General features: G+C 42.3%; 1 protein-coding gene across 5 annotated transcripts in view; it reads left to right on the forward strand.

Annotated features, from left to right (window-relative positions):
* Positions 1-15,918, forward strand: part of JAKMIP2 (janus kinase and microtubule interacting protein 2) — a 186,205-nt gene that overhangs the window by 105,094 nt on the left and 65,193 nt on the right. For 3 of the 5 annotated variants that reach the window (XM_055285732.2, XM_055285729.2, XM_055285731.2), the window contains exons 2-3: positions 107-383; positions 10,699-11,196. In XM_055285732.2, coding sequence (XP_055141707.1) covers positions 255-383; positions 10,699-11,196 — 627 coding nt within the window. In that variant the 5' untranslated portion in view covers positions 107-254. The remainder of the gene's footprint in view (positions 1-106; positions 384-10,698; positions 11,197-15,918) is intronic. The other 2 variants (XM_055285733.2, XM_063643227.1) reach the window with 1 other exon arrangement.

The raw sequence follows: 15,918 nt of genomic DNA on the forward strand, positions 1-15,918 counted from the left end.
GCCTCAGGAGGAGGCTCTTACAGGTAACTCAGGCTGAGAGTAGACTGACTGGCACTTAGACCAGGCCTTTGCCAAAACAATAACTACTATCTCTGCCTCTTCTCAGGGCTTCCAGGGCAGCGATTGAGGAGACCTTACCAAGGAGCACCACACAGTAGATGCTGAGACATCGTACTCCAGGATAAGAAACAGTAACATGGCAGCACCTGCTTGAAAGAAATTAAAAACCAACAGACTCCATTTAGAAAGGAACAATGTCCAAGAAAGGGCGAAATAAGGGCGAGAAGCCCGAGGCACTCATTGTTGCCCTTCAAGCTGCCAATGAAGACCTCAGGACCAAGCTCACAGACATTCAGATAGAGCTGCATCAAGAGAAGTCCAAGGTGAGAGAGGGCTACCTGAGGTCGTGGCCTTAAGAGCAGCTGTGGCTGTGTCCACATGCAGCGAGCACAGCTCTGCCTGCTGGCCCACCCCAGTGGACTCCTGCCCTTTGCCAGAGAGGGCAACATCCCCTGTACACATGGAGAGCTTATTGCATATGGCAGGAGGGAACTGAGCACAAGACACACAGAAAGTGAGAATAGCATGCTCACTAGACAGATCTTAGCCTCCTCTGGAAGCCCGGTTCAGGAAGCTAGATATGAAAATTCAGACAGTGTCCCCCTACCACCGCCAAACACTTAATAGTTGCATGACCTTGGGCAAGTTCCGCTCTTGCCCTCTATAGGTTATTAACTCCCAGAGCATTCAGAGCAGTCCTTCCGAAATGTACCACATCATGTTACTCCACTGCCCAATACCTTCCAAGGGCTTCCTATCTCTCTTAGACTCAAAGGACTTTCTCTACCACTGCAGGATATTAGCTCCATCCCCCTCTTTGACTCATCTCCCACTTCTCTCTCTCTTGATCACTCTGTTTGCTATTGTTGCTGGATCAAGAGAGAGACCCCGATCACATTTAGGGCCTTTGCACTTGTTCTTCCTGGACAGCTCCATGCTCCTTCACTCACCTCTTTCAGATGTCTGCTCAACCATCAAGCATCTGACCACAGTCTCTAAAACAGAACAGTTCCCCATTGTCAGGTACTCCCCATAGCCTATTCTTGGCTTATTTGATAGTAATTTATAGATTTGCATTTTACTTGTTTAGTGCTGTCATTCCTCAATCTCTACAAAAGCAGGAATTCGGTTTACTTAGTGTTCCTAGAGCCTAAATAATGTCCAGAACTTAAAATCTCAATATGTATTTGTTGAATTAAGAGGAATAATTTAAAGATGATGCATTCCTTATACTTCAGTTTCTTTATCACGTCACAGCTGTACTGAGGTATGAATTAGACAAGTATATTATGTGCTTATGAGGATTGAACAAAAAAATTTACGTCAAGTGCTCAGAGGGCTGCCTGATACATAATAAATTTGCAAAAAATTGCAGTATTAGTATTCTTTTTAATATTCTATAGATTTAAGTCAGTTGCTAACTAGACTTGGAAGTCTCTTTACTTCTCTCAATCCCATCGCCTAAATGGACAAGCAAACACATATCTCACCAAGGTGGTGTGAATATCAAATAGGGTCATGTCTAGGAAAGCATTTTGAAATCTCCAGCATTCATGAGATGTTTTTGCTCCCTGCAAACCAGAGACCACCATGACAGCATAAAGTTGCCTTATTTAGATAATTATAAAGTAAGAAAACATTCTTGATCAATAAGCAGTAGTCACAAGCCAACAAATACATTTATTCCATTTTTGTCTACATCTTCTTCCTTGACATCATTATTAAATTTTAATTTGTTATTTCTCCTAAAATCTATTTCTCCTCATTTTAACAGTAATAAGTGGCCTTTGGATCTGCCAAAGCCTCTTACTCCCTGCCTTAGCTAAGCCTTGACCTTAGATAAAGAGACTGCAATGTAAAGTTTGTGAAGGAAATTTTTTAGTTTCCTTGAAGCCAAAGGGAACATGATGTCATTTTAGAACAGCATTTGTTTGAGAGTCAGAAGACATGGGGCATTATTTGTCTGTATCTCTCCTTGGAGATGAATTTAAATGTCTCAGTGTCTCTATCTGTAATTCAGATGACTGAATCTGCTTCTCCATATCTGTGCTTGTCAAGCATCACTGTGCAATGGTATAACCTGGGAGAACCTGATTAAATATTGAGATTCCTGTGCCCACAATCTAAGAATTCTGATAAAGTAGTCAGGTGAGAACCAGGACTTGTAATTTGGTCAAGCAGCCCAGGCAATTCCGATGCGCTACATATGCAGATGACTTCCAGCCTTCGTGTTGACAACCACTCTGCTGTAAGATTCCATCTAGGTCTGACAATCTCCGAACATTTCATTGGCCTTAACTCTCCCTGCAGCAACATCACACTTCAAGGGAGGCAGACTCTTTTAATTGTAGTTATGACAGGATGACAATCTACATTCCTAGGAAGAAGTTTGTCAATCTTGAGACTGGGAACCCTAAACTGCTGCTGCTTTCCAGAGAACAAACTGATGAGATTCTCAGAAACAGAGGCTCTGAGGACTTCAACACTGCCAATACTCCACATATTCAAGCCTTTTAAAATGGATAACTCTCAAGTTTGAACCAGGCTGCCTGTTTATCTTGGGCCTGGCACCCTTGTCTAAGCCCGCAGGCCAAGCTTAATCTCCCCTTCCCCTGAAGATTGACTGGCAGCCAGCTTCTTAAATGAGCGCACACAGCCTCGTCCTTTTCTCTGCTGGCTGCCCCTGCCTGGCTCCCTCTCCTTGGCAGTTAATTACGGTCCCAGCCCAGGAGCTAAAGGAAAATCTCATCTCCTGTCAGCATCCTTCCCCAAAGAGCAAAGGGAATTTAGAGGGCAAACAAGTCATAAAGCACTTTTATTATAAATAAATATGATTGGGTTTTCAAAGGGCCAGGCTTTAAAAGAGAGAATATGAACAATGCCAAGATGTGAATTTATACTCTCAGGTTGGCTCTGAGGCTCTGATTACAAAATGACAGTTCAACTACTAGGGAATGGATAAGTTAAAAAGTGGAAACCTCTGGGGCGATGGGGCAGTATTCATTTGTCCAGCAAGACAATCCCACTGATATTTACAGAATAGCCATTGCGTACAGAGCCAAATCTTAAGACCTTTGGGCTAATAATATAAATAGCTACAACTTATTGAATGTTTACTATCTGTCATGGGCTGATAAGCGCATTTCATCCTGCCAGAGTCCCATCTGCTTCACTAGCACCTGACTGGCCCGGAGAAGGTTATAAAACCCCTCTGCGTTTTTCCTTCTTCATCTGTCAAATGGGACAATAATAGTATCTGCCTCACAAGGGTATATGTGTGAGTGCTAATTTTTGAGCAATTAGTTTGTGTCAAGCATATTAAGTGCTTTCATGCCATTATCTCATTCCATCCTTATTTCCACCTGCTGAGGTGGGCATTGTTATCCCTACTTTACAGATGAGGAAACTTCCTGGCCTGCAGGAGGTGCTCAAAATTACTTGTGGAATGAAATTACATGATTCTTTTTAACAGCTTTCCCCCAAACCCTGTGGCATAAGTACCATTACAGTACTCACTTAGGTGAGAGAACTCCAGGCTTGGGTAGAGAAAGGATTTCCACCCAGATCTGTCTGCTTCTTGGAGCAGCACCCTGAGCCACTAAGTTGCGATATTTGCCCCGTTTGTCTCTTCTGTGGACACCATGAGTGCATGATCCAATGGTTAGTGTGTGCGAACAAGCCAGGGGCTGCCCCAGGGCTTCTTACTCTCCCTCAGAGATAAACTATGGTTGCGTGAACAGCATGGGCACAGTGACAGAGGGAATGAATGCACAGGAGCAGAGAACAGGGTTCTCAGGGCAGAGGCAGCAGGGCAACAGGCCTGGGTTGCAAGACTGAGAAGAATCAGCTCCTGACAGGAGCTGTCCCATTGGCACAGCCCTTCAAACTGCAAAGCATTTTCACATCGGGCTTCACAACCATCAGAGCAAGACTGTGACAAAGACAGGGTGCAATTACTATCCTGCCCTCACTGAGGAAGAAAATGAGATTCAAACTGTTTAACTCATTTGCTCCGAGAGACACAGCTAGTGGAGGAGCCACGATGGGAATTCCTGTCTTCTGTAAGATGGTGGTGATCAAGGTAATGCTCACTGTCTGATTCAAGGCCCTCTATTGCCTCTAGGGCATTCTAAGAAAATCAGCCAACATTCTCTATCCTTGAGTGACTGTCCCCACAGCCTCCAGATACAGGTACCAAATTTGGGATGGGGTATATTTTTCTGTCTACTCCTTTAGTTCTGTTTTCAGGAAGCATTAAGTAGCTGAAAACAAGAAATTTTAAAAATAGGATCCTTTGCACTGGATTGTGTAAGGTTGTATAGGACCTTCCTTGTAAACAATCTTCCTAGAGCGACTCCTTCACACCTCCTCTCTGAGAGTTACTTTGTGCCTATGAAAATCCCTGCCAGTTTACTGTGTTCCTCCGGGAACATCCAATGCAGATAATCCAGGCCAAAGTTTGTGTTAGCTTAGCTTGCCTTGATAACCTCTCAACCTTTTCCTTACCTTTGACTGAGCTGTCCAATTTATAATCCTAGATTTCTAAGATCACTTTTAAAGCTTAGATCATCACTATCTTTCTCTTGGCAGAATTTACGTTGGCATTTTGCAAAGGCTAGACCAGAAGTAGTACAGAACGGAAAAATACAACATGAGGTCTGTGTAAGATAGTCATAAATTCTTTTTTCGCTGTCATAGTGTAACCTTTCCTTGGTAGGATTAAACTTGCCTAATGATTTTTTTTTTCCCATAGAACCTCTAGGGTAGAAGGGATTTGGAAACCCATCATTCAAAGCCCCACCGAGTGCTCTCCCCTTCACCCTGCCCCACCCCGCACCACTCTTTAGGCCCACACGCACCCCAGGTGTCTTCCATGTCAAGATTAGGTGCTGCCAATGCCAGAGAACACAATACATACTAAAGAAACTCAGCTTTATCTTTGAACATCTCTTTCTGTTGGAAAAACAGTTACCGTCTTAATAATGTAATATAGTAATGTTACTCTTATCAGGATGATATGGGTACTTTTATATTTATGTTGTTGGTATTAATGTAACAGTACATAATGTAATATTAATATATACACAGTATTAAAATTAATATTATAATATCCACATGTATTAATAGTTATTAATCTCTAATGTGTTTCAGCTTTTCCAAAGGGCTTTTGATCCTTTGCCTATGTCAATCAACACAATAGCCATATGAGAATGACATCAACAACTGCGGTTTACAGATGAGAAAATTTAGGCTGACAGAGGTGAAGCAAGGTTTCAGGTGCAAACACCAGGTGTCCAAGGTTTCAGAGCAAACAAGGAGGTGTAGGATCTGATCTGGAGCTGGCTTCTGGCCCACAATGTACTTTAGTGAGTCTTCTTTACATTGTTCTTATGTAAAGACTGTTTCTCACTTTTCTTATCACAAATTGTGATGAAACAAAGACTTCCTACATCATAGAGCTGCCCAGGAGGTTAAATGCACTGATGTGTGTAAAGCCTATTTAGAAAGGTGCCTAACTCATATTAAACCCTCAATAAATGCTAGCTATTATATGGTTGAGCTGAAATTTTTCTCCATGAAACATCTCCATGTATCAAAACTGGTTTCTTTCTTCTACTAAATAATTTCTTCATTTCAAAGTATTATCATCTTTATATTTTCATTGTTACTCAGGAATAGTTTATCATTTTGTATATTCATTTAAGATTTATATTAAGATATTTAAATCTATATCCTTAGTGGTGCCATCTGCACTGCAAATAATTTTCAGAAAATTTTTATTGGCCTTTATCCCCCAAAATTTCAGTCACATTGTTTGGCTTTTCTTCAGAATAAAACACTTCTTCCAGACTTAAAAAGAAGCCATAACTAAAATCCTGCAAAAAAACGTCAGTTTTCATGACAACCAAAATAAGTAAACATAAAAACATGCCAAATGTTACTCAATTCCTTTGAATTTTCTCTAGTTTTCATGGATTATTTTAAGGGATAGACTGTGTTTGTTTTTGTTTTCGTCTTCAGGCTGGAATATATGTTTGATGTACCTGTATTTTTACTTCTTTAAAAATAATTTCTTTCATCTCCCCTTCAGTTCTCATGCAAAAGCTTTGAGTTGATAATTTGGGGTAAATGACAGAATCACAGGAAGATACAATATGGTGCACCTCCAGAGAATTTGACATAAATAATTTTAGATCAAGGAGTATCTCCTGTTATATCCAGTAATAATATTATCTTACACTTCATAGTGCTTTACAGTTCAAGGTACTTTTCCATACACAATCTAGTTTAACCCTAAAAATAACCCAGTTACAGACATTTTTAAGTGTAATCAAAAATCCTCAGAAGGATAAAGCAACTTTCTTAGAGATAGCAAATGGCGAAACAGGAATACAAACCCAGGATTTCTTACCCTTTGTCCATTTTTACTACAGTTTTTCACTGTTCTTGGAAGAATGGCTAAAAGTTTCCCTTGTTACCCACCAGCCATTGCAGTCATGATACTGTTCCAGATGCCTAGTGTAAATGCATCCTGCAGAAATTGAAGATGACTAAATTCCTATCACTTGAGCTAAAGTAACTTTCCCAAGGTCTTATATGGAAGGTAAATTGTCATAGTTTCTAAATCAATAGAAAACAAGGCTTTTACTTTCAAAAAAATGCATTATCTAGAATAAGAATCAGCAAACTCTTTCTGTGAAGGGCAAGATAGTGACTATTTTAGGCTTTGTGGGCTAGACAGTCTCTGTGAAACTACTCAGCTCCATTGTTGCATGAAAGCAGCCTTAAGCAATATGTAAATGAATGGGCATGGCTGTGTACCAATAAACTTTATTCATAAAAACAAGAGCAGGATGGATTTGGCTCATAGGCGGTAGTTTGCCCACCCCTGATCTAGAAGATGCCCACTTCCATTCACTCTAGAAAGATGGAGAGTAAGATCTAGATTGTCCTTATTGAAGCACCAAGAGAAACACCTAGCAGAGAGAAGTGAATTCTTATATGTTAGGGTTTTGTTTTGTTGTCATTTTATACTGGGAAGGGGTTGAGGAGGAGCTGATCTGGTAACCCTGCAAGCCTGTATTCTCTAAACCGTATGACAGAAAATACTATTTTGCCTCTGGCTAGGGGCCTAGCCAGAGAGATGTAACAGCATACATCCTTTAATTCCACACATGCCACCTGGTTTCTTATATATTGTTCTGGGAGCCACTGGGTACACAGAGATGAGGATGGCTCATTGGCAACTTTCTAAAAGTTACCAGCCTGGGGCAGGGGTAGAAGACGTGATGAGGACAGACAAGTGAGCAAAAAAATGCAAAGATAACTGTGAAAACCACTATTAAGGAGGTGTTTCAAAAGTATACTGAGAAGACAAAGGTAGGAGAAATGAGCTTTGCCCTGGATGAGTAGGGTGGCATGACAGGAGAGGATGACTCTAGCTAGGCCATGAGGAACGTGAGGATCCCAAAAGGAGCTGATGGAAGAATAAATCAGGAAGAAGAAACTGTGGCATCTGGGTACGAGATGCAGGTATGTGCAGAAAATAGCATAATCCCCCCCACCTAGAGCACAGGACAGGTGAGGAGACAGAGAGGGAGAAGTAAGAGCTGGAAATCCAACCAAACCTTCCTGAGAGCCTAAAAGGTGAAGCTGGGCTGTTGAGATTTTATTCCACAACATAAAAGAGCCTGAGTGGTTTTGAGCAGACACATAAGTAAAACCAGAACTGAGCTTTACTAAGAGAATATCACCAGGAGTGTGGGGAAAGCTACGTTCACCAAATGAACCTTTAAGAACTCCAGAGCAACACTGTCCAAGAGAAGTGTAATGTGAACCACAAATGCAAGCCGTGTCTGTGAATTTAAAATTTCTCGTTAGCTGCAATTTTAAACAGTAAAAAGAAACAGAATCATTGTAATAATATCATTTAGTATAATTTATCCAAAACATTATAGTTTCAATGTGTAATCAATATAAAAATGATAAAGGAGATATTTTACATTCTTTACCTCACACTAATCTTCGAAATCCAGAGTATATTTTACATGGAGAGAAAATCTCAGTTCAAATTTGCAGTATGGTAACTATTGGGCACCACATAGGACAGCACAAGTCTATAGCCTAAGAGAGAAGAGGCCTCCAGGAAGGGACTGTAGGTGTAAGCTGGAGGTGAGATCAGAGGATGGTTGTTTGAGGATGCCTGGCTGCTTATTTCACCAAATCCCCTTGTGCCCCAAGCTCTTTTAGAATAAACATCATGGGAATAATTGCTGTGCCTTTAAAAATAAACTGTTCATGAAATATTATGCAAACTTAGAAAATACTGTTCTAGCCAAAGGTAGGTAAACTCTTAAGGTGAGTAAAATCTCAGACACTGTATATTAGTCAGGGTTCTCTAGAGGGACAGAACTAATAGGATAGGTGTATCTATAAAAGGAGGTGTATTAACGAGTATTGACTCACACAATCATAAGGTCCCACAATAGTCTGTCTGCAAGCTGAGGAGCAAGGAAGCCCGTTCAAGTCCCAAAGCTGAAGAACTTGGAGTCTGATATCTGAGGGCAGGAGGCATCCAGCACAAGAGAAAGATGTAGGCTGAGAGGCTAAGCGAGTCTAGTCTTTTCACCTTCTTCTCCCTGCCTTTATTTTGGCTGCCCTGGCAGCTGATTAGAATGTGCCCACCCAGACTGATGGTGGGTCTGCCTTTCCCAGTCCACTGACTCAAATGTTAATCTCCTTTAGCAACATCCTCACAAACACACTCAGAAACAATACTTTTCATCTTTCAATCCAATCAAGTTGACACTCAGTATTAGCCATCACAGACACTTTATATTACAATGGTTCCAATATGGAGTCACAATCTTAAGATTTTTCAACTGGAAAGGCTCTTAACTATTATTTTGTAAAACCTTCCAATTTTACAGATGGTGGAGACTCAATATCACTCAACTAGTTATTACTCCTGAGACTCCCCAGTTTTCTTCCCTTTCTCTTCTTTTTTTTTTTTTTTTTTTTTTTTGAGACGGAATCTCACTCTGTTTCCCAGGCTGGAGTGCAATGGCACGATCTTGGCTCACTGCAACCTCTGCCTCCTGGGTTCAAGTGATTCTCCTGCCTCAGCCTTCCCAAGTATCTGGGACTACAGGTGCCTGCCACCATGCCCAGCCAATTTTTGTATTTTTAGTAGAGATGGGGTTTCACCATGTTAGCCAGGCTAGTCTCGAACTCCTGACCTCAGATGATCCACACACCTTGGCCTCCCAAAGTGCTGGGATTACAGACATGAGTCACTGCACCCAGCCCCCTTTTTCTAGGTTACTCTGTGTATGTGTCTGTGTGCGTGTGGGGGTTGTGTGTGTGACAGAGAGAGACAGAGAGAGAAGACAGAGACAGAGACAAGCAGGAGAGATGAAGTGGGGGAGGAAGACAGCATAACAGGATCACGGAGAGGCTTTTTCAAGACACAAATGTCTGGGCCCCACCTGATCTACTGAATCAGAGACTCACAGCCAGATTAGATCAATAGGTAGTGCCACTGCTAATCAACAAGGAGGCCTATATTATCACAGGAAATTTAGCAAAACAGAATAGTTTTAAACCAGAATTCCTGAGAGGTAAAAAGCTTATTCAAAATATTTTATCAAACTACTTGGAGTGTTGGCTTGCGGGGCAGGAAGGGAGGAGGAGGAGGAGGAGGAGGAGGAGTGAGAGTGAAAAAGGACTCAAAGAGACATTCATGGCACATTCAGAAATAACAATGGTCACTAAAGTCCTTCATCAGAGAGAGGACCCAATGATCTGCAGTTTTGTTGGTGGTGGTTTTCTGTTTGTGTGTGTGTGTGTGTGTGTGTGTAAAATTTGGGGATGAAACTAACCTGCCATACTAAGAAAGGTAAGGTTGAGGCTATTATCAACTGTCTTCATTTTTCACCTCCTTAGCAGCAGCAGCAGCATCTCTTCAAAAAAGAAAGAAAGAAAGAAAGAAAGAAAGAAAGAAAGAAAGAAAGAAAGAAAGAAAGAAAGAAAGAAAGAAAGAAAGAAAAGAGGGAGGGGGATGCTCAATAATATCACTTGAGGCACTAATTTATTAGCCTGATCACAATATCAAACTGTGAGCTATTCTAAGACACACATTTATCAGTTTGGATCTAGCTAGGGTTGCCTAGTCTAAAAGGCTCTCCAGGCAATCTGCTTTGCAGCCTTCCCCGTAAAGGGAAAAACCATGATAGCGATACTTTTAATTTTAATGTGTATACCAAATCGCATGGGGATTTGTTAAAATGCAAATTCTGAGTCATAGATCTGGGGCTAAGCCAGGGATTCTGTGCTTCTAACATGCTTCCTGGGTGATACCGAGGCTGCTTGTCTGCAGACCACACATTGCATAGTAAGGCCCCAGAACATCAAATATTCATCTGAACAAAGTAATATAAATATCCTCAGGTATTTCCTCCTTTTATACACTGTATTCCCAGCTTCAAGGCCTGTAGTTCTTTTTTCTCAGAGGGCCTGGAATTGGAAAAGAGATGAGGAATTAAGAGATCACAGCAGCCTGAGCTGCAAATCTTGCCTAGGAGCACACCTGTCCTTTGAGGCTCATTTCTCTTCATCCTTTCGCCTCTCTGTTTTTAGGTATCAAAGCTTGAAAGAGAGAAGACTCAAGAAGCAAAGAGGATTCGTGAGCTGGAGCAGCGCAAGCACACGGTGCTGGTGACAGAACTCAAAGCCAAGCTCCATGAAGAGAAGATGAAGGAGCTGCAGGCTGTGAGGGAGAACCTTATCAAGCAGCACGAGCAGGAAATGTCAAGGACGGTGAAGGTACGTGACGGAGAGATCCAGAGGCTCAAGTCTGCTCTCTGTGCTCTCCGCGACGGCAGCAGTGACAAAGTAAGGACAGCGCTCACCATTGAGGCCCGGGAGGAGGCCCGGAAACTGTTTGACACAGAGCGCCTTAAGCTCTTACAGGAAATTGCGGACCTGAAAACGGCCAAGAAGCAGGTGGACGAGGCTCTGAGCAATATGATCCAAGCAGATAAAATCAAGGCTGGGGACCTTCGGAGTGAGCATCAGTCCCACCAAGAAGCCATCTCGAAGATCAAGTGGGAGTCGGAGCGGGATATTCGGAGGCTGGTTAGTACAGTAATCCCATCAGACCCATGTAGAACCCATCTCTTCCAGGTTTCAGAGCGCTGTGGGATTTGCTTCTTCATGTGTTTTCTTGTCAGTGGATTGTAAACAGTGCCTACCTTTTGTCCAGTGCTCTATCCAGGATAGATCAGTATGTAGGTAGGTAGATCAATCGAGAGATATGCTCAGGCCAAAATCGAAATTGTAAAGTGTAAGAGATTTTGGAAATCACCTTTCTCATAAAAACTGGATTCTCCAAGGACTATATATATGGAAAGTATCTCCAAGGAACATATATATGGAAAGGACTCCTGTTTTCTTAGATATTTATAAAAATATTCCAAATCATGGATTCTTCTAAAGTCAGCATGTTTTTGTGGGCTTTTCCTTTGTAGAGTTTTACTGTTTGTTTGTTTTTATAGAGGGTAGGAGAAGACTTTCATGATGTCTGAAAACGGCAGCTACTGAGAACATCTTGAGTCTTTTCTTCCAGAAACCATGACTGAAAAAAGATACAAAACGATAAAATCCCTAGTCATTTTAAAGATAGATATTTTTCCCAAAGTATACAGGAGTCATTTAAAACAGGAGCCATTATAATTTTTAAATTGGATGTCATCCCTAAGTAGGTTGTTTGCTATTTATAGTTTCCAAGACTTACCTCAGCCCCTGCAGAGTTGGTCTTTCCTTCTAACATGTTTGACCAACAACCAGATAAGCCTCTCACTATGCTTAAATATAATACAAATATAATTATCATCTGAAAATTACAATGTCCTAGGTTGACCTTGTTTAATTATTTTAGGCCAAAAGATTTTACGTTCATCTGCATTCGGATGTTTAGCATCTGTTACATCTGTTACATCTTACTTTAATGTTATCACATCAACTATCGCCTGTTAGAATGTACTGTATCCTTCTCTGGAAATAAGGTTTTTTTTAGGAAAAACTACACTTTTCCTTTTTTGTCTTCCAGTTCTAAGCAATTACTTTCGGAGAATTCTAATTATGTTCCTTGGGTGATATCTCTAGGCTTTTAATTTTAAGTTCAAGGTGGTTACCATAGAGCATTTTTAAAAGCTAATGTTTAATTTTCTTTGTACTGCAATAGAGTGTAACTGTAAAATATTGCCTTTGCCACATTTTCTGAATTCTTTGTGTCAACTCATTCTATTGCACTGTTTGATGATAAAGACCAAACACAGTGCAGAAATATTGGTCTCTGCCCTGCCTTTGGTTTTTGAAACGACGGTGGCTGATGAAGAAAGAATTAGGACTTCGAACTCTGGAGTTGGCAGGTAAGTATCCAATGAAAAGGCAGCTTTGCATTAAATATTTTCATTTGTTGATGGTTTTCAATATAAAATCTGTAAGTATATCCACTTGATCTGCTAATTTTTTCCACGACTTCCTTTCACCGGCGTATTGCTGAAGTAGGCATGAAATCCCTCTTAATAACAACATGAAGGGGAGGGGCCAAGATGGCCGAATGGAAACAGCTCAGGTCTGCAGCTCCCAGCGAGACCAACGCAGAAGGCAGGTGATTTCTGCTTTTCCAATCGAGGTACCCAGGTCATCTCACGGGGACTGGTTTGGCAGTGGGTGCGACCCACAGAGAACCAGCAGAAGCAGGGTGAGGCGTCGCTTCATGTGGGAAGTGCACACAGCAGGGGGACCTCCTTCCTCCAGCAAACGGAAGCAGTGAGAGACTGTGCTACCTGCCCAAGGTACTACGCTTTTCCCATGGACACTTGCAAGCCACGGATCAGCACATTCCCTCATGAGCCTACACCACCAGGGCCCTGGGTTTCAAGCACAAATCTGGGCAGCTGTTTGAACAGGCACTGAGCTGCAGGATTTTTTTTTTTTCCATACTCCAGCGATGCCTGGAGCTCCAATGAGTCAGGACCACTGTCCAATCTTCTGGAAAGGGGGCTGAAGCCAGGGAGCCAAGCAGTGTCACAAGCAGGTCCTAGTCCCACCCCCATGCTCCCATGGAACCCAGCAAGATAAGAAGCACTGGCTTGAAATTCTCACTGCCAGCACAGCAGTCTAGAGTCGGCCTGAGATGATTGAGTTTGGTGGGGGGAGGAGTGACCGTCATTACTGAGGCTTCAGTTGGTGGTTTTCCCCTGACCGTGCTAAGGAGATTGGGAGATTTTTGGACTAGGTGGAATTCACCACAGCACAGCAAAGCGGCTGTGGCAAGACTGCTTCTCTAGAGTCCTCCTCACTAGGCAAGGTCTCTCTGCAGGAAATCCAGCAGCTCCATTCAGGGGCTTACAGACAGAACTCTCATCTCCCTGGAACACAGCATTTGATGGGAGGGGCGGCTGTGGTAGCAGCTTCAGTGGATTTAATCTTTCCTGCCTGCTGGCTCTGAAGATACTGGCTGATCCTGACAAGGGAGATTCTCCCAGCACAGCGCACCAGCTCTGCTAAGGGACACGCTGCCTCCTCAAGCAGGTTCCTGACCCCTGTGCCTCCTGACTGGGAGAGACCTCCCAGCAGGGGCCAACAGACACCTCATACAGGAGAGCTCTGGCTGGCATCAGGCCAGTGCGCCTCTAAGGTGAAGCTTCCAGAGGAAGGAGCAGGCGGCAATCTTTGCTGTTCCGCAGTCTCCACTGGTGATACCTAGGCAATAAGGGTCTGGAATGGACCTCCAGGAAACTCCAGCAGACCTGCAGAAGAAAGGCCTGACTGTTTGAAGAAAAACTAGCAAACAACAACAAAAGTAAAAAAGCAACAACAACAATACCAACAAAAAGACCCTCTCACAAAAACCCCATCCAAAGGTCATCAGCCTCAAAGATCAAAGGTAGAGAAATCCACAAAGATGAGGAAAAAACACTGAAAATCCCAAAAGCCAGAATGCCTCTTCTCCTCCAAACGTTCACAACAACTGTCCAGCAAGGGCACAGAACTGGATGGAGGATGAGATGGACAAGTTGACAGAAGTAGGCTTCAGAAGGTCAGTAAATAACAAACATCTGTGAGCTAAAGGAGCATGTTCTAACCCAATGCAAGGAAGCTAAGAACCGATAAAAGGTTATAGGAACTGCTAACTAGAATAACCAGTTTAGAGAAGAACATAAATGACCTGATGGAGGTGAAGAATGCAGCACGAGAACTACGTGAAGCATACACAAGTATCGATAGCCAAATCGACCAAGCAGAAGAAAGGATATCAGAATTTGAAAACCATCTTGCTGAAATAAGGCATGCAGACAAGATTAGAGAAAAAAGAATGAAAAGGAATGAACAGAGCCTCCAAGAAATATGGGACTATGTTAAAGACCGAACCTACAATTGACTGGAATACCTGAAAGAGATGGGGAGAATGGAGTCAAGTTGGAAAATACACTTGAGGATATTACGCAGGAGAACTTCTCCAACCTAGCAAGACAGGCCAATATTCAAATCCAGGAAATACAGAGAACATCACTAAGATACTCCATGAGAAGATCAACCCCAAGACACATAATCATTAGATTTTCCAAGGTCAAAATGAAAGAAAAAATATTAAGGGCAACCAGAGAGAAAGGCCAGGTCACCTACAAAGGGAAGCCCATCAGACTACCAGTGGATCTCTCAGCAGAAACCCTACAAGCCAGAAGAGAGTAGGGGCCAATAGTCAACATTCTTTTTGTTTGTTTGTCTGCTTTTCTTTGAGATGGAGTCTCTCTCTGTCGCCCAGGCTGGAGTGCAGTGGCGCGATCTCGGCTCACTGCAAGCTCCGCCTCCCAGGTTCACGCCATTCTCCTGCCTCAGCCTCCCGAGTAGCTGGGACTACAAGCACCCATCACCACGCCCGGCCAATTTTTTTGTATTTTTAGTAGAGACGGGGTTTCACCATGTTAGCCAGGATGGTCTCGATCTCCTGACCTTGTGATCCACCCGCCTCGGCCTCCCAAAGTGCTGGGATTACAGGCGTGAGCCACCACGCCCAGCCATCAACATTCTTAAAGAAAATAATTTTCAACCCAGAATTTCATATCCAGCCAAACTAAGCTTCATAAGTGAAGGAGAAATGAAATCCTTTCCAGACAAGCAAATATTTTATCACCACCAGGCTGCTTTGCAAGAGCTCCTGAAGGAAGCACTAAATATGGAAAGAAAAAACCAGTACTTGCCACTGCAAAAACACACCAAAGTATAAAGACCAATGACACCATGAAGAAACTGCATCAACTAGTGCGTGAAATAACCAGCTAGCATCATGATGACAGGATCAAATTCACATGTAACAATATTAACCTTAAATGTAAATAGGCTAAATGCCCCAATTAAAAGACACAGGCTAGCAAATTGGATAAAAAGTGAAGACCCATCAGCGTGCTGTATTCAGGAGACCCATCTCACATGCAAAGACACATGTAAGCTCAAAATAAAGGGACAGAGGAAAATTTGCCAAGAAATGGAAAGCAAAAAAAAGCAGGGGTTGCAATCCTAGTCTCTGATAAAACAGACGTTAAACCAACAAAGATCAAAAAGACAAAGAAGGGCATTACATAATGGTAAAGGGATCAATTCAACAAGAAGAGCTAACTAACCTAAAAATATATGCACCCAAGACAGGAGCACCCAGATTCATAAAACAAGTTCTTAGAGACCTACAAAGAGACTTAGACTCCTACACAATAATAGTGGGAGACTTTAACACCCCACTGTCAGTATTAGACAGATCAATGCGATAGAAAAATAACAAGGGTATTCAGGATT

The sequence above is a fragment of the Symphalangus syndactylus genome, chromosome 7 (assembly GCF_028878055.3).
Source record: "Symphalangus syndactylus isolate Jambi chromosome 7, NHGRI_mSymSyn1-v2.1_pri, whole genome shotgun sequence".
Taxonomy (NCBI): Eukaryota; Metazoa; Chordata; class Mammalia; order Primates; family Hylobatidae; genus Symphalangus; species Symphalangus syndactylus.